The 19,001-nt window shown below is 52.2% G+C and overlaps 1 protein-coding gene across 9 annotated transcripts in view; it reads right to left on the bottom strand.

The window, feature by feature from the left end:
• The window catches only part of PACSIN2 (protein kinase C and casein kinase substrate in neurons 2), a 136,692-nt gene that overhangs the window by 6,429 nt on the left and 111,262 nt on the right, over positions 1 to 19,001 (bottom strand). For 7 of the 9 annotated variants that reach the window (XM_038550311.1, XM_038550314.1, XM_038550313.1 and 4 more), the window contains 7 exons: positions 14,993 to 15,149; positions 12,632 to 12,867; positions 11,190 to 11,345; positions 6,609 to 6,784; positions 4,105 to 4,225; positions 2,592 to 2,597; positions 1,253 to 1,374 (listed from right to left, as the gene is read on the bottom strand). In XM_038550311.1, the coding sequence (XP_038406239.1) occupies positions 1,253 to 1,374; positions 2,592 to 2,597; positions 4,105 to 4,225; positions 6,609 to 6,784; positions 11,190 to 11,345; positions 12,632 to 12,867; positions 14,993 to 15,149 (974 nt within the window). The remainder of the gene's footprint in view (positions 1 to 1,252; positions 1,375 to 2,591; positions 2,598 to 4,104; positions 4,226 to 6,608; positions 6,785 to 11,189; positions 11,346 to 12,631; positions 12,868 to 14,992; positions 15,150 to 19,001) is intronic. The other 2 variants (XM_038550309.1, XM_038550306.1) reach the window with 1 other exon arrangement.

Genomic DNA, 19,001 nt, shown 5'->3' with positions numbered 1-19,001 from the left:
GAGGGGGTGCTGGTACCGGGAAGCGGAATTCATGCAGCAGCCCTGGCCTGCCTAGACTCTCCCAGACCCTCCTCTCCCACCAGCCCCAGTCACACAGATGCCAGCCTGATCCCTGGGACAGCGCTTACTGCTCCAGTCACTTCACCAAGCCCACCTGCCCAGACAGAGACCCAGCAGCTGACTGACAACTGGCTGTGTGTGGCCAGGGAGCCCAGGTAGGGGCTTCAGCACTCAGGGCTACAGAAAGGCCTCCAGTGCCTGTGCTGACCCTCCTGGGAAACCACAACCATGAGCTGTATTATTACTTTTTTTTTTTTTTAATTTTTATTTATTTGTGATAGTCACAGAGAGAGAGAGAGAATGAGGCAGAGACACAGGCAGAGGGAGAAGCAGGCTCCATGCACCGGGAGCCCGACGTGGGATTCGATCCCGGGTCTCCAGGATCGCGCCCTGGGTCAAAGGCAGGCGCCAAACCGCTGCGCCACCCAGGGATCCCGAGCTGTATTATTACTTGTTGTGGCATGGAAGCCTCTGGGCCCAGAGCCTGTGGGGCAGGAGCGGCTTCCAGGGAGGGGCAGCTGGCAGCCTCAGCTCTGCAGATGAGAGCAACATCTATCTACTGGGACTCGGAGGCCAGAGCAGGCCTTGTCTAGCACACGCTTTCCACGAGGTTCTAATGACCTCAGTGCCACCTCTTCTAACCAAACTTGGTTTCAGCAGATAAGTCAGAAATAAAATAACCAACACTTTCATCAAAGATGTGCCTTGAAAAGGGGGGACACTTGACAATGATCTCCTGTACCACCACTCCCCTCCGAAATCAAGCACCTGCATACAGAACAGAGAAGTACAAACCTGACCGGGATACCTGAACCCGCCCAAAGGATGGCATCAATGGTTATCTCCACCTGCCTGTGTGTACCACTGGGGATACACAATGACCAGCACCTGACATCAGCTCCTGCCCTCACTTGGGGGCCAGAAGCATGTTTGTGCCAAAGGGTCCTTTCTCTGGATCTTTTCAGAGCTCTAGCATCAAGTGAGCTGATGATCCTCCCCAGAGATGCTCTTGAGCCACTGCCCAGCAGAGTTTGGATGCCCAAGGAGCATCTGGAAAGACATTGGTGGGGTTCCCTACAAGGCCTCATGCGGGGGAGGGGTTGGTCTCCCAGGTATCCAGGCTGGAAGCATCCAGCCCACACAGAGGACCCGGGGGACCTATCCCAGAGGATAGAGGCTGCCTCATGCCTACCTGCTGGGCTTGTTCTGCAGAGCCTGGTCACCCGTCTGGTTGATGCCCGTCAGGGTGACACCATCAGCAGCCTTCTTCTTCTCTCTTCGGCTGAGAGTTCGATTCAGGTCTGCGGACCACTCCTGGGCAAGCAGGCACCGAGAGAGAGAAATGGGGAAGTTCATTGGTTTGAAGCCACATCAGTCTAACACACTGGGCAGAAAGCCAGGGTCTGTCCTGCAGTTAGTGGCATGCAGCCCCGTGGCCTCGGTTCACCTTGCTTGCCAGCTGACCTCGGGTTCCCAGCACCCCCCTGCTACCCCCTCCTCACTGCTAAAGGTGGGGACTCCAGCCTGTGTGGGTCTGGTCTCTGGAAGGAGAGTCTGACCAGCCAGCACTCAGGTGTCCAGGAACTTCCCCATCCTGCCCCGGGGCCCCATGGCACTAAGCCTCCAGCCTCCTCAGGCCAGCAGGGGTCGCCAGAGGCCTCACCGGCTTTCCTTGAGCCTTCCAAAGTAGACAGGAGCTAGTTCCCATCTAGTCCTTGTGCAACAGGAGAGCTGGCTGCAGGTTCTGGGCAAGCCCTTGTGGGGACCGCAACTTGGCGGGGGGTGGGGGGTGGGGGGGTGTCAGGGGCAGGTAAGCTAGCTCTCCCCCACCCCAGCAGGTCTCTCCGGGGAGCAAGCGGTGCCCTCTGGCAGCTCACAGCACAGCAAGCGCTCACCTCCCCCAAAGGTTTACTAGTTTCCCCACATGGAAACAGCTTTATCATCCACACTGAGAAACGCTCAAAGTGGGTTACAGGAGGAAGGGGCCATGACCTCATTCCCCGGAAAGGTCTCCCTCCTGACCCCACCCATCACCAAATAATCTTGACTGAATTTATTAACCCTTGGTGTGTTGAGTCCATAGTTTGGCACACAAGTCCGTGTAACACTTCCGGGTTAGAGGCCAACTTGGAAATATCAAGTCTAACCTGCCAACTTGTCAAACAAGGAAACTGAGGCCCAAGAAAAGGTGACTTGTCCATGCAGAGCTGGTGGCAGACCTGGGCCCCTGACTCCAGACCCTGGTCACCTATTTATTAATTATTCTCTCAACTGAAATAAGTTGACTCAGAGCAACCATATGAATATAAATCTGTCCTGAATGCGTGGCTTCCAGGACCTGTGTGATCAGTGGTAGGCCGGCCTGGGATGGAGGGGCCCGCTGTTAGTGTGGACAATGAACAGCAGGGCAGAAAAGCCACCACATGCCGTCAGAACCAGGCTGTGGACCCCACACACACAGACCCGTGCGGGCCGGACACACACTGCTGGAGGGTTGGGATTATACATTAGCCACAAAATAAGAAACTTACTTCATCCTGAGGCATGGAAAATAAAAGCAAATAGTTTCATTAGAGAAAGTCAAGCATGATCCTGTAAGAACCGTAAGCACAGGCCACATGTGGGCGCTGCTTCCCAGCCTGTAGGATCCACGAGAGGAGGGCTGCAGTGGCCAGGACGCCCATACCATCGAGCCAGCCTGTCAGCTCAGGTCTTCCTTCCCAGACCACTACGCTCTCTAGGTATAGGTGGACAACCCTAAGGGCCCCAGGGCGGGAGGGGAGGGCTGCATTTCACAGGTGGCTTCCCAAGCCCCTCTGGATCAGTATACACACACCCCTGCAGGGTGAATCCCGCCACGTGCACAGGACACACCAGCTCGCTTCTTCCCCATGCACCATCGCCAGGGGTGGGGTAGGCTATGTGCTTTCCCCTCTAGGGCCACTTCTACTCAAGGGGACCCTGGGCCTCCAGCTCATCCCAGTGCCTCCGTGGAAGGGGCATGGTCTGCTCTCAGCCTCCTGTCGGGAGATGTCCTAACACCTAACACAGTGCAGGGAATGTGCTCAGCTGCAGAGACCCACACTGTCATGGGAGCAGCTTCTTGAGAAGCTCCAGAAGACAGAGGGACATGTGTGAGGTCTGACACAACCATAGCTAGGGTGGGGCTAGAGGCCAGGATGGACTCCCAGCTGCCCAAGGAGACGGGTGCTGTTGTCATCCCCACTTTACACATGGGAACAAATGACTGGCTCAGCGTCCCACAGCTGTTAAGCGGTGAGGCCAGATGTGAGTGCAGCCTGTACTCTAGCAGTCCCCGGGGGCAGGGGAAGCCCCTCGGCCCTCGTGCCAGGTGTCCTCCCCGGAAGGCAGCAGCCATAGCCCTTCCAAGCCTTTCCTGGCTCCTGCTTTACCACAGGTGGGGAGAATCTCTTCCCTCAGAGGAGGGGGTGGCAGGACTTAGTGAGGGTGGGAGCGCAGATGGACTGTGGCTGGAAGAGGCCCTAGAGCCCCAGGCCCTCACATTTTGCAGGTAAAGATACTGGAAGGCTCACACTCATGAAATCAGGAAAAGAGGAAAGCTAATCCTGAACCAAAAGGAGTTGAATTTACTATCTGAACCGAGGAAAAGTCCCCTGTGGGAAGGGTAAGAGCTACACATAGCCCCATCTCTCCCCGTCCCAGGCCTGAGGCCTGCCAGCCTGGTGTGCGCTGTGGCTGGTGTGGCCATCCTGCGGAGCAGGCGGGGAGCTGCGCAGCTCCTGGGACTCATCAGCAACTAGAGAATGCCAATGGTCAACAGGCGACCATCATGATTCCTAACAAGACAGAACACGATTGCACCTTCACTGAACTCCAAAAGGCCCTGCAGTCGTGCCTTTGGGACTCTCCACATTGACCTGGGTTCCAGAGTAGCCATGCTTAAAGGCTGCCTCCTAAGCAGGGCAAAGGCCATCACCAGTTGGAGCGAGAAAGCATACATCTCAACCCTGTGAGCCCAGCCCCTGCCAGACCAAAGGGGTCCTGGGCACAGCCTCCTCTTACCTCAAACTGTGGCCAGTTCATAGACATGCCTGGCCCGTGGTTGGCTCTGAACCACCTCAGGTCCTCCACCGCGTCAGCAGCTTTAATGCTCTGCTCCAGGTCACGGTAAATGTTCTTGTAGCTAAATCAGAGAGAGGAAATGCATGACTCTCTTGGAAGGCAGGGATGGCCCCCATTCACCCTGCCCCAGAGCCTGGCCACAGTGGGGGCGTGGGCTCTGGCCACACAGAGTTGGCTTTGTAGCTCGGACTGGGATGCTCTGCCCTGGCTTGGCTGGATGATTATCTGGCCTCAGTGTGCACAGCAGACGAAACACCACCATGGGCTGCAAGCCACAGCTTTGGCTTCCCACAAATTGGCTTGAAATCAAACCAGGTGGCAGGGCAGTGCTCTATGTCAGATAATGCAGCAGGTGCCAGCATCTTGGCCACATGGGCACTGACCTCTGTGGCTCCACTTAAACAGGTCCAGAATCAGGAAAGTTCCCCCTCATCCCTTCAAAAAAAGCTGGAAGGTGCAAAAGCTGTAAGTGAAGACTGCCCAGTGCTGTGGCCGCAGAACTCACCCTCTACCTGGAGCAGCAGCTCACACCAGCTCAACATCCTAGAAAGTGGATTATGAAGGACAGGACCTAGTGTTTCCCCTTATCACCTACATGGCAGGCAAGTCCTTTCCCTCTCTGGGTCTCAGTTTCCTCTGTTGAGTGGGCACAGTGCCATCTGGTCTAAGTTGAAGTGTGTCCTCCACACAACATATGTTGAAGTCCTGACCCCCAGTATCTTAGAATGTGATTTTATTTGGAGATAGGGTTTTTACAGAAATAATTAAGTTAAAATGAGGTCATTAGGGTGGGCCCTAATTGCTGGGAGAAATGTAGACACGCAGATACACACAGAGGAAAGGGTACATGAAGACACAGAGAGAAGATGGCCACGTGGCAGGGGTGATGTGTCTATAAGCCAAGGATTGGCAGCAGACAGAATGACAATTGGAACGATCCTCCCCCCTAGAGCCTCAGAGGGAACACGGCCCTGCCAACATCTTGATTTCGTACTTCCCATCCCCACACTGTGAGACAATAAATTTCTGCTGTCGTAAGCCAGGGGTTTGGTATTTTGTTATGGTAGCCCTAGGACACTACTCTGCCATCTACTCCCCAGGCTGGCTTCGAGGACTCAGTGAGGCCAGGCATGCCAGCCAAGGACAACGTGCACATAATGGGCACAGCTGCCCTACCCCAGCCAGCAGTGCAGCCCCAGGCAAGTTAATCCACCAAAACTGGCCTCAGCTTCCCCCCTGGTAAATGGGGAATAATGCCACCCACTTTACAGACTGTCCTAAGCATTAAATACTGGCAGAGTGGCGATACAATAATTATTCCCTTCCACTGAATTATACAGGAGACAAAGGGAATGCAATTTCTTAACAACGACAAGTCTAAAAAAAAGAAAAAAAAAAAGACAAGTCTTAGCTTGTGAGTCATTTCTACACAGCTCTGCAATAAGGATGACTGAATCCACATCCATGGTTAGCTCAGACCTCTGCCCCAATGGAGGCATCGTGGGAAAAAAGAGAAGGCAAGTGCAGAAAGAACATCACAACCTCTATGTCAGGATCCAGAGCTGAGCCTCCGAGGGCCTGTGCTGCCCAAGAGGCCCCCGAGAAGTCAAGGTTGAGTGGGCAGCCAGCCACTTGAAGGGAAGGGCCTCCGTAAGATGGTCCTGAGGGAAGGGCACCAACCTGGGAAACACAGAGAAATGCTCCTGGCTGGATTCCAAATATGCCAACTGTGGCTGATCCAGGCTGCGGCCCTCCCTTCCTACCTGGACCTCGAGTGTCGTACTTAGAGCTGGTGGCTCATGGCTCACCTTAATGCGCAGCCTGAGGCTGCCTAGCTCAGACCAGCAATGAGCTGGCCCAGGCTGATGGGATGCCCAGCATAGGCCGACTGTGCACCTGCACATGGGCTCAGCACAAGTTTCCTCCCTGGGCAGGAGGACCTAACCAGGGAGATTTTTTTTTTTTTTTAAAGATTTACTGGGGGCAGGGGTAGTATCCCAAGTAGACTCCCCACTGGGCATGACACCCGACACGGGGCTCAATCCCACAATCCTGAGATCATGACCTGAGCTGAAATCAGAAGTCAGACGATTGACTGACAGAGCCACCCAGGCACCCCCAGGGAGAAGCTCTTCTGACAAACACTGCCATCCTAAGTCTGGAGAGTAGTGACTGAGCTTTATTCAAAAGCAATTTCCCACTGGCCTCCTGGTGATGTCCTCTTTCTCTAAATGGAAACTTGGGATCCCTGGGTGGCGCAGCGGTTTGGCACCTACCTTTGGCCCAGGGCGCGATCCTGGAGACCTGGGATCGAATCCCACGTCGGGCTCCCAGTGCATGGAGCCTGCCTCTCCCTCTGCTTATGTCTCTGCCTCTCTCTCTCTCTCTCTCTCTCTGTGACTATCATAAATAAATAAAAATTTAAAAAAAAAATGGAAACTTACCTGGCCACATTTGACAAGTCTAGGTGCTTTTGAACCTCCAGCAGAACTTCCCGGAAGAAGCGCAGACGCTTTTCCTCAAACTGCTGGCACTGCTCAAACACCTGCTCCATGTTCTCCATGTACTGCGGCGTGCTCTGATCAAGCTCCTTCAGGGACTTCTCATATTTCTCTTTGGTCTACAAGACAATCCAAGCACCACAGGGCAGAGGTTCATTTCCATTCACTCTGGTTCCCTCTGATGGAGAGAAGGTGAGCCAGGCTCTGCACCACCCTGCTCCTCACTTGCCTTCGTCCCCTTCTGAATCATCAGCATCTAGGCCTACTTATAGGGTGACTATATTAAGGCAGACATTTTGAGTGACTTTATGAGGAGTAAGCGGGGTGAGGAGCTGTGACCCAGCATCCAAGGATCTCCTTCCCTGGCACCCCTCAGATTCCAGCCCAGAAGACTCACACTCTACCTCTGCTCCTGAAGGGTGCTCCCACCCAATCTGGGCTGGAACAATATTCCCACCCCACACAGCCAGGCCCTCCAAGCTCATCTCTAATGCCATCTCCACCACTAAGGCCATCGCTGGGGAAAGCTTCTCAGGCCTCCACAGACTTGAAAGCATAAGCTCTGGAGTCTGACAGACTCTACTTTCAAAGTCAAGTTCAAGTCTCAGACCCTCCACTTCCAAACTGCCAACCATACTCCTGGCATCTGCCGGGCCTCTTAGCTAGCAGCAGGCCCAAACAGGTCAATGCTGGGGAGGGGACGGTCCCTCTGGAACCCAGGGTGCATGGTTGGGCACCACTGCCACACTGACCCCTGCCCACAGCATCCACCCATGTCCTCTCTCCTCAGGCAAGGACTGTGCCAGGACCCCCTTGAGCCTCGGACCTTCCCCACAGCAGTGGTGACTCAGCGGACACCTCAGGGCAAGAGCACAGGGTATGAGTGCCAGACAGGCCTGGGGGCGAGTCCTGGTACCGCACAGAGTTTCTTAACAGCCTCACTTCGCCTCGCAGAAAACGAGGTAGAGGCAAACCTCATTTTATGTCGCCCCACAGTCGCCCCACAGTACTTCATGTTTTAGGAGACCGAGGGTCTGTGGCAGCCCTGTGTGGAGCAAGTCTATTGGTAGTACCATTGCTCCCACAGCACTTGCTCGCTCTGTTGTCTCTGCTCACGTTTCGGTAATTCTCACAATATTTCAAGTTTTCATTATTATCATTATTGCATTTGTCATGGTGATCCGTGATTAGTGATTATGATTCACTGAAACCTCAGATGATGGTTAGCATTGTTTTTTAGTAATAAAGTATTTTTAAATTAAGGTGTGTATACTGTTTTTAGACATAATGCTATTGCACACGTAGTAAATGACACTATTTGGTAAACATAGCTTTTATGTGCGCTGAGATACCAAAAAATTCATTTGACTCACTTTATTGCAGTGGTCTGGAACTGAACCCACAATGCCTACACTTCCACTTCATGGCATTCTGATATTTAAATGAGCTGACACAAAATGAGCACCAAGCTGCATGAAGTAGGCATTCAAAAAAGTCCCCGTCCCCGTGTCCCCCAGGCCTGTCACATCCCCATACATTCATTCCAAGACTGTCCTCAACGAGGGGTCTGAGCAGAAAGGAAATATGGAAGGCCATCATAGCCTCCTGGGGCAAAATGAGGCACAGCAGGGCTGCAGCCTTTCCACTGTGGAGACCCTGAGAAATGGGGGCGATCACAGACAGACAGGCTGGCTAGCTCCCCAGGAACTTTGCTTTTCTGTCCCTGACCATGGTGCCGGCTTCTGAGAAAGGGCTGAGCCTCCTTGAACCATTACAGGCTGCCCTGCCCCTGCCTTCTGGATCAAGGCCATGTCTTAGGACCCCAGCCTCTGCAGCCTCTGGAGCAGCTCTGCCCCTACTCCAGACCCCAAATCTACTCACCATCTACGCTGCTTTTCTCCTGGACACCCTTCTGTGACTCAAGCCCTGGAAAACTCCCCTTTATGGTCCAGAGACCCCTCTTCTCCAAGACTTCCCTTATAGGCCCAACCCACTCCCTAAAGTCTCCCTTCCTGGCACCCCCTCATATTCTGTTCCTTGTTCTACTTCTGAGCCTCCTGGCTGGGCTTGGGTCCTCTGTGACCCCAAGAAAAGGTCATCCCTTCCAGAATGTGGACATTCGCAGGAGGAACAGAGCACCACCAAATGCTCTGACTACTCATTATCATCATCATCTCCCTAGACGTGTGAGGCTCTGCGTGGGATCACTAGGTCAGAGGCCTTAAGACATGCAGCTGTGGTTTAAATACAAAGGGCCTGGTGGTACCACCAGAGCAGCACAGAGAAACCACTTCTCTGGGGTACTCCAACAACACACAGGAGCCTCCCTGGGGCCTCCCTGTGCTTACAAACAGCCCTGCCCCAGCAAAGCCAGATACAGAGCAGGGTCATCACTATCGGGGAATTCCTAGCACAGAGCACAAAGAAAGTTCCTAGGAAACATCCATGGAGTGAAACAAAGGCAGCCTTCGCTCTCCTGTGGACTGGGACACTTAGCACTGAACATGAGAAAGTCCCTTCTGACAGGTACTGCAGGACGCAGTCATGGCCTGACCAATGAGAAACACAGATGGGCCTATGTAGCCAGTCAGTGCTGGTTTTTAGAACTTGTTTCAAGGAGAGTGGGAGGGTGAAGTCGCCCTCCTTTCCAGGCCAGCTCTCAGCCTACAAGGTCCATCATGCCCCATGGTCACTGGCTGGACCACAGAGCCAGGAGGGAAGCTTCTATAAAGTGGCCCAGCCATCCTGACAGGTGCCTTATGTCTGACTTCGGACCCTGGACCAATTTGGTAGATTCCGTTGTGAATGGCAATGAAACATGAAAGGTACGTGTGTCTATGTCCCTCACCCCCACCCCAACCCTCCATCCACACCCAGGAACAGAGAAGCCTCGCCCCTCCTCCAGGCACCGTTCTGGACACATGGCAACAGCAACCCTGAGCATCGTCCCAGCCTTATTTTCCTTAAGCCCGGGTGCCCACCCCATTCAACAAGTAGCCCCAGACTCCTCACCTGATCTCGCAGTGGAGGCAGCCTCCTGGCAACCCCACACTCCTGGACTGGACCCAGTTCCAGAACCAGGTGTGGGCAGTCGGGGCCACTCCCCAAGGGACTCAGGTGCTTGCTCTGAGTGATGAACTCTTCTGTAGACAGTCCCCACAACCACCCTCCCCTGTATGCCAGTGACAGCAGTGAGGAGCAGGGAGAGAGGGTCCGGCCTTCCCTCACTCACACTACCAGGTGGCACAAGACTAAGCCTCTCTGAACTCAGTTTCCTCGGTCACACAACAGAGATGCCACCACCTAAATTCCCTGGGTTCAGTGGTGTCCATCCAGGCTGAAAGGGTGGTGGGTTTAACACAGCAGCTCAGAGCTCTCCCGTTTCCCCTTTGGGGGGAAGAACAACATGTTGCTCCCGGGACACAGCCCTTCTCAACCTGGCTCAACCCACAGCCTCCACCCACACCTCTCTGGGCCTCTCTGCCCAAACGCACGCTGGCATCTCTCCTCCCTCAGCACTGCGGCAAGGAGGACTCCAGACAGCTCAGCCCCCAGCCCTGCACCCCTCTCCACTCAGCAGAGGTGGTGGCCTAGGCCTTGCTCACGTCAGTTTTCACTTCCTGGGAACTTTTAAATTATATGAATCTGTCTAGTGTTTGCATCCTGTGACTCAGGCCTTCCAGGTTGAATCACTACCTGCATCCATAGAGGCCCCCCTTTGTCCCCCCTAGTTTATACCATCCTCCCATTTGATCTCTCCAATCCACGGCAGCAGGGCCCCCCCTCACCCCCCCACACTGCACAGAAAGGCAGAAGGGCACCCAGGATGCTGCACACAGGGCCTATTCACGGACTCTTGGCTGAGCACCCGCAGCCCCCACCCACACCTCTCTGGGCCTTCACTGCCGGGGCTGCGGGGAAACCTGCCCGCTCCCCCGACCTCTCCAAGCTCCCCGTGGCCACAGTGTGCTGGGCGTCCCAGGCACTCCACCTTCATGGGACTCCCTCCACTCACCACCAGAGCAACCCTTCTAAGCTGTGGTCTTCCTCCACACCTCTGCCCTCCTTGAGCTCTGGAACCTTCTTTCAGTGGCTGCCTGTTAGCAGTGTCCTGAAGCTCCTTACTTCACTCGCCTTGCAAGACCACTTGGTCATCATAACCCTCCGGGCCAGCTCTTGCATCAGGCCCCTGCCGCTGACATCCACACCTCCATGTCCTGCACAAGCTGGTCCCTCCCACTTCTCTCACAGCAGCCCTGGCCACCCCACCACCTTTTCCTGAGCGGAAGAATCGGCCGTTGCCCTGCTTGCCCAGCACTCAGTTCTGCCCTCCATCCTGAAGTGGGCAGGGGGCTGTGGGAAGGTAAGGCACTCACGTGGGAGCCTCCTGAGGGCAGGAATAGGTCTTACTGCTGTGCCATCTCTCCACCCCTCCAATCAAGTGGCGACAAAGCTAACTGCGGGCCAGAGAGGTGTCTGGCGAGGCTTGTGCATTCACCATGGAAAACGATGTGCCACATTTACCTTAAGAACGTCTTGCTTGCATTTTTCTACTTTGTCTTGCAACTTCTTGAGCTGCTCAGGGTTGAGGGATGGGTCTGCTTTGCTATTGGTTTCTCGTGATGTGGCCAACTTCTCCTCTTTGCATGCTGCATGGTAGGCCTTCTTTGCTGCCTCTACCTGCAGGGAGAATGAGCTCCTGAGTGTTACGTGTCCGCAAGTTCAAGATCCTAACTAGAGGTTTCACAGACTCTGCCTGCAACACCCCAAGGAAGGGGAGGAACAGGTATAAGCTGTGCCTGTCGTATAATTACAACTAGGTACAAGGGAGGAGTACGCTCAACAGATACTGACAGGGTGCCTGCTTCGGGTCAGGTGCCATTCTGGGCACCAGGGTGCAGCACCCAAGACCCTGGCTTTCAGGGAGCTCTCCATCGAGCTAGAGAGGCAACCACAAGAGCTAGCTGAAGAACAGAGTGAACAAGAGGGTGATGAGTGCCAAGAAGGAGAGGGAAGCAGGGATGAGAGGTGGGGCACCATGCTGAGGCAGCTGGAGAGAGCCAGCCAAGATGACACGGAGCAAGAATGTGCAGGAGGTGTGGCTGTCTGTGAGAAGAGCATGCCAGGCAGCTGGAATGGCAAATACAAAGGACGTTCCAAAGTTCCGGAGCTAACAGGAGGGGGTAATGTTGGGAGGCAGAGTCACAGGCCACGTGTTCCACGGCTACCTCACACAGCTAGAACATGTACATGCACACAAGTGCATACACACACAGCTGTGTCTTTATTTAACAGATCCTTCTTTCCTTGAGCCAAAGTCAAAGTTCAATCTAGAGAGGAAAGAGGAGTTTTGTAACCATGGCCTCATGGTTGTCATTACACAAGGCCATGGACAAGAAGCAAGATAAAGGAGATGTGGCAAGAGCCAAGACACAGAAGAAAGAAGGAAAGCCTGTTGTTACAACCTAAAGACAGAGGGCTGTTCCAGGTGATTCTCAGGAGGAGGGAGGTGGTACGGCTCCTGAGAAAACCCAACAGGCGGAGACAGAAGGAAGCAGGAAGTCCACCCAAGAACGGGGCTGGCAGAGCTTTGGCAGTGGAAGGGGGAAGGGGGCCCCTTTTGTGCTGAGAGTGGGGGTGCCTGTAGAAGAGCCTCTAGCTAGCAAAAGCCGGGAAAGACTCAGCAGCTTCAGCTGCTACTTTTAAAAAAACCAGTATCAGTATCATTTGCAAATTTCAGAGGAAACACATACAAAAGAAGGAAAAATTTTAAATCAATCTTTCTACCAGCCCAAAGGGATTTTTGTGTCTTGGAATTGGTCACTGTTAGCCAGCAGGGGCTTCTGGTCCAGGGGGGGACCCCCATCTCTGCCCCTGTTAGATCCTGGGCCCAAAGCATCAGGGCAGGACTAGCCAAAAAGCACAGGGTCAGGCCAGGCAGGGAGCAGCCTGCAGGATGGAGGCACCTCTTTCAGCTTCTTGGCCCAGGGCTTCTGTGCCTTCCGAAAGCCGTCCTCGGCTTCTTTGGTCTCCTTGAAGCCTCCCATCATCTGCTTGTGAAAGGCTTCCTTCTGCCAGTTCTTGATCTTCTCGAAGTCCTCGTTCATCAGCGAGGCTTTCACCTCTAGGTGCAGCTCGCTCACCCTCTCCGCCTCGGACATGAGAGCCGTCCAGGCCTTCTCCAACGTCCCATACTGGGGCCCTGGCACAGAAGAGAAGCTGCTGGTTATGGGGCACTGGGGCCCCCAGACAGGCATTGTGTGGGGACTCTGTCCATTAACCTCTTGGTTGTGAGGACAGAATTCCAGAGGACAGCCTGGCTGGGCAGGGGTGGGGTAGGGTTCTTTTTGGTTCTTTCAGTTTTCTCTCAGTGTCTGTTCCTTTTTCAGCTTGGGATGAATAAAGAATAAGGAACTGAAGCTGGATCTACTCAACCATTCTTCTGTTAGGGAAACTGGGGGATTATACATACACATTTTCTTTTTCTAAAGTCACTAAACTTTTTAAAAACATGAATTTCTGCCTCTTGGAAGTTTTAATTTGCTTAAGGCTGGCCGGAGAAGGAGTCGCCTCTGCAGTGGACTGACTTCTCTCCCCAGGGGCTCAGAGCCCACCCTCTCCCTTCCCTGAGGTCAGCACTGCTCTTTTCAATCCCATGACAGGAGCGGAGCCTGGAGCCTGGCTTGGAGCAAGAACTCGAGAGCTGCCCCATCAAGCAGAGGACTGTCTCCACAGCAGAATGGAAGGCCTGTCTTGGGGAGAGGAAGGGGAGTTGGAGGCAGGAACCTGTTCTAGCCAGATGGAAATCTCTAGATAGTGGTCACCCTGCACACTGTGCTTAGGAAGGGAGCTCGTCATTTGGCCTGTCATCTTGTTGAGGGTGTGGGGCGGCGTGGGGTCAGGTGAGAGAGAAGGAGGCTATGACACAATCTGAGGATGAAGATGGGAAGAGCCAGGCCCTGACCTCAAGGCTCTCCCAGGGGACAGTCACTGTTCAAGCTGGGTAATGACATGAAGGAACCATGAACCGTGGAAGGCGAGCCCTCCTGAACTTATAATCCTTTGTGTCTACAAAACAAGCAGCTCCCTCTCCTGCTGGGTCTGCGACACAGGGGCAGAGTCCACAGGTGAGGGGGACAAGGGGGCTTTGTGAACCTCAGGTTCTGAACAAACACAAGGGACAGTGCTAACAGCTGGGCCCTAGGAGTTAGAACTAAAACAATAACAGTTATGGTTCACAGGAGCTGCCCCTTCCCTGGCTACTCAGTACCCGGGCATGGCCGTCTCACTCCCAGACACCTACTCCACCAAGGCACTGTGCTAAGCCCTACAGACGACTTGCTTCAACAGGGGAAAGATGAGCAGCTAGTCCAGACCCAGCAGCAGCTGCCTGAGGCCCCGCCCGTCCAGGACTGCAGGACCAGTGGCCTGGCTTCCCCATCCTCTGAAGTCAGTCATCACGGTAGAAGGGCCTGGCCCATAGCACACCCTGAGAAAATCCCACTACTCGGCTTCTGTCCCAGGAAACCCTGTAATCCATCAAGCTGCCCCTCTACTGCTGGGAAGTGCATTCTGAGCGCAATCCATAGCCAGAGCAGCGTTCTGTTACTAAGCTCCAGAATCTTGTGTGTTTTGCTCGGGAGGGAGTGGGGGGCAAAACGTGTACAACACCTCTACTCATTCCCGTTAACATTCAAAATCAGGGGCAGCCCCAGTGGCGTAGCGGTTTAGCGCCGCCTGCAGCCCAGGGCGTGATCCTGGAGACCCTGGATCGAGTCCCACGTCAGGCTCTTTGCATGGTGCCTGCTTCTCCCTCTGTCTGTGTCTCTGCCTTTCTCTCTATGTCTCTATGAATAAAAAAAAAAAAAAAACAAAAAACAAAAAAAAACCACACACACACACATTCAAAATCAGAAAGGCTGCCAGATGTCACCATCTAGTCTCACCTGATGCACTACACAGCCAAGCTTACAGATCAACAACTCTCCGTGTTGGAACCCACAGTGTGGAGCAGCAAGGCCTCTGATGTGATAGCAGCGCTACTCAAATCTGAGCCCTGAAGGAACCCTTCTGAGTTAAACTGGCAAGTATAGCATGTCCCATGGATGACAAGGGCCGCAAGGGGGGACTCCGGTGCTGCCTGCAGAGAGGAGCCCCATGTGCTGCAGGGGAGGAAAGCCCACACAGTCCGTGCTGCTGGGTGATGGCATCGTGCCGCTCCCCTGTATGAATCACAGCCCCAAGAACTGAGACACACTGCTGCCCTGTTCTTGTGAGAGCTGCCCAGAGCACCCAGGTCAAGACGCCCTGTGCCGTGGCCTCCCTACCCTTCTCGACGAGCTGCCTCCAGCGCCGCGCCCACTCCGTGAGCTGCTGTGCATAGGCCTTCTCAATGCGTGCCCGCTCGTGCAGGCAGTTCATAAGGTCGCTGCACAGGCGGTGGCCATCGTCTATCCGCTTCACAGTCCGCTTGTAGTTCCCAACCTAGGAGACAGAACCACACTGTGAGGCTGGGCCCCGCTCGGCTGTACAAACAGCCTCCATGCCAGCTGGGCTCCTGGGTGCTCATCCATCCCCCCACACCCCCCGCCCCACTCAGAAGGCATCCTGCATCATTAGATGATAAGCTCCCACTAAGATTCCACTAGCAGGAATATTTTTAAAAACAGTGATTTGAAACTTCTCAATAACTACATGGCTGGTGTCTGCGCTCTGACCTGTGGGTCAGTGAAGGAGATAGACCAGCACAGGAAGGGGTCTGACAGAGGGAAGTGAGGGGCTGAGGGTGCCCAGAAGGGCATCTCATGCAGAGTGAGGGGCCAGGGACAGCTACCCAGAGTAAGTGATGTCTGACTAGAGAGATTTAGGGGAAAAAAAGAAAGGAAGAAAAAGAATTCAGTAACTCAAAATGATGTTATAATTAATATTACAGAATTGGCTAAAGGTCTTTTGTGATCATCATTATATAAATAGATAGAAATATGTTTGAAGTACCTTCTGCTTTAATGTCTTCCCATGCTGGATTATTTTCACTTATCGATTAGAGCAATAAATACTATTTCCCACTACTGAGCACCCACTATGTGCCAGGCACCACAGCAGGTGTCTTACCTCCAAATATTGCCCTGCCTTAACAAGTAGGAATAACTGTCCCCATTTGAACAGGAGAACACCAAGGCTTAGAGAATGACACATTTCCCCCTGATCCTGCAGCAGCAGTGCAGCCACTGCTGTGTTTCAAAAGGCTCCAGGTAGGGCAGTCTTGATAGCAAAGCTCAGACTCTTATCTGCTTTGATGAGGGTTATGGTGATTTTGACTACTTTCACACCTGAAAAGAGATCAGCTCATCTAAATTATCAAATACAAGAGAATAATTGACAAAATATTAGTGGCTAATTTGGACATTGGAGGACTGGAAGGAAATGTGGCAAAAAAATGATCTGTTTTATTACAATCCTTTCTTCCTTGTCTTCAAAAATCTTAATCAACTTTCATCAATCTTACCATTTCTAAATGAATTCAACTGAGCTAAATTCTCCAGGTAAAGGCAGTGGTGGTTAGTGAAGACCTCTCAGAGAGACAGAACACATGGGCCCCCAGGGAGATGGGCAATGGGGGAGAAGGGGCTCTGGCCCCTTCAGGAAGGGCTGTCCCGGAGGCCAGAGAGAACCCTGCTTCCATGGGATCAGTAAGGACCCCTGGAAGTGAGGTGGCCTGGGCAGCATTGTCCAGCAGGCAATGCTGAGGTTCACGAATAGCTCTGGGAGCCCACATCAGTTGTTGTTCTGGCCCGGAGCATGGCCAGGCTGCTGCTACTCACCAAAACACACAGTTTTCAACTTTACCCTTCAGTTGTCCCTTTCTTAGCAAAGCAAAAGCAAGCATTTCTTTCTTTCTTTTTAAGATTTTTATTTATTTTTGAGACAGAGAGAGAGAGAAAACATGAGCAGGGGGCAGAGGCAGAGAATCTCTCAAGAAGACACCCCACTGAACGTAGAACCTGACAACATGGGGCTCAATTTCATGACTCTGAGATCATGACCTGAGCCGAAATCAAGAATTGGTGGCTTAACCCACTGAGCCACCCAGGCACCTCTAAAAGCAAGCATTTCACAATCAGCTGGAAGTGACACCGCAAGCTCACTTCCCTTAAAATAGGGCTTTGCTGTCATTTTGAAATTTACAGAAGGAGAAAAAAAGTAACCAACAAAACACAACTCTGTTGCTGAGCTGGTGGCAAGAGGAGCTCAGCTCATCACAGCTCGATTTGGACTTGATAGTTGACACGAAACCAGGAGGCAGAGGTGGCTTTCATATCACTGTCACCAACAATATCCACACTGGTAATCAAGATCATAGTATGTTGGCTCTCTGGCAACCTGCCATTTCTCTGCTTTTCAAAACCCTTGTAAAAAGATTTAGGGAAAAGAAAAAGCTACCTCCTAAGAAGACACGCATCAGTTCGACCCATCAGCATGTACCTTGGCTGCCGTTCATATTTAAAGGACAACTCTTAAAATCTGAGAAGCAGCAAGGAATACAGGCAGGATGTTTGCCGAAGCATGAGTTTAGGTTTAAATGCTGGCACTGTCTGAGAAGAGGCAGAAACGTGGTTCTTCAAGTAGATCTAAGTCTCCAGCATCTGTGGATCGCCAGAGGTCCAGGTCCCGATCCCGGTCAAGGTCCAGATCAGTTGACAATGGAAATTAAACTGTAAATAACTTGCCCTGGGGGCCTTTTTTTAAACAAAACAAATTCCCAAACCATACTTGCTAAAAATTCTGGTAAGTATGTGCTTTTCTGTGGGGGGTGGGTTTTGGAGGGGGGGTTGAGCTGGGCTGGATATCTTTGTAGATGTGGACCATCAAGGGGTTGTTGAAAACTAATTGTATTAAATGTCTTTTGATAAGCCTTCCACTCACATTTTTGTGAATGTCTGAAGTGTATAGGTTGTATATATTGAGAGAGTTCTTTTATAACTAAAGCAAATTTAATTTTTTTGTACTAGAAAAGATTTGAACATTTTAGTTCTTGGTTATTCAAATATGTTAATTCAGAATTAGTTTTTTTTTTTTTTTTCAGAATTAGTTTAATGCTTCAATTAAACTAATTAATAGCTTTGGACATTTAATTTTTTTTTTCACTTATTTATGATAGTCACAGAGAGAGAGAGAGAAAGAGGCAGAGACATAGGCAGAGGGAGAAGCAGGCTCCATGCACCAGGAGCCTGACGTGGGATTCGATCCCGGGTCTCCAGGATCGCGCCCTGGGCCAAAGGCAGGCACTAAACCGCTGCGCCACCCAGGGATCCCAGCTTTGGACATTTAAAAGAGCTCTAATTTTGCTTGAACATAAAGGCTTGAGTTTTCCTTGTTAGGGTTAAGGGTGTCCTCCCACCCACCCTTTAACAGCTGCCTGACAAAGACGTTAAAGCAGCTGTTGTTATGGATAATAAAAGATTATAAAATTGAAAAAAGATAATAAATAAATGCTGGCACTGTGACCACTGCTGAGGCCAAGGGGAGAAGGGAGTGTTTATGACACTCTAGCAATGTCTGCTCTGCCGGCCTTTGCTGGGGGAAAAGGCTCCATGTGGGCATGGAACCGCCAACCTTTTAGTGCTCGCGTAGGGACATATGCCAGGTATCACTGTTTCATCTCCATAAACTGCCCAGTGACAGAGCAGTGTGGCCTTCCTGCTCCCCTGAGCGAGGCACTGGAGATTGTCCTAAGAGCAGAACTACGGACAGCTGTTTCTCTACAGTGAAATATAATGAAACATGAAATATAATCTACAACCGGTAATATTCACCCTTCCCAAGTCTACGCTTAGGTGAGTTCAGATGAACGTGTGCGGTGTATAGCCATCACCATATCCAAGTACGGAAACTTCCATCTCCCCACCACGTTCCCTGTGCCCTCCCGCAGTCAATCTCTGCCCCACACAGCCCTGGCAAACACTGATCTGATCTGTGTCCCTCATGGGGGCCAAGGGCAGGCCGCCACAAAACAGGCCACTTTGACATGAAGATTATTCTGAGTCAAAAAGCAATCATAAAAAAAAAAAAAAAAAAAAAAAAAAAAGCAATCATAACCCCCAGCAGATTCAGGAAAAGCTCTCTACCTCCCCCACAACTGCTCACAAAGAATTTAGAGAGAGGATCTGCTCCAGGAAGAGAGCTACCATCATCGATACCTACATTATACCACCAACTAGGCTTGATAGATAGAAGGAACCCAGCAAGGCCTATCTGATCAAAGTCCTCTGTGTCCCACCGCTTCTGAGTGGCCCAGCAAACATTTGTTTTCTAAACATTTACTCGTATTTTTCACCT

The sequence above is a fragment of the Canis lupus genome, chromosome 10 (genome assembly GCF_011100685.1).
Source record: "Canis lupus familiaris isolate Mischka breed German Shepherd chromosome 10, alternate assembly UU_Cfam_GSD_1.0, whole genome shotgun sequence".
In the NCBI taxonomy this organism is placed as follows: domain Eukaryota; kingdom Metazoa; phylum Chordata; class Mammalia; order Carnivora; family Canidae; genus Canis; species Canis lupus.
Note: the sequence above shows the minus strand (reverse complement) of the source record. Positions and strands in the feature narration are given on the sequence as shown.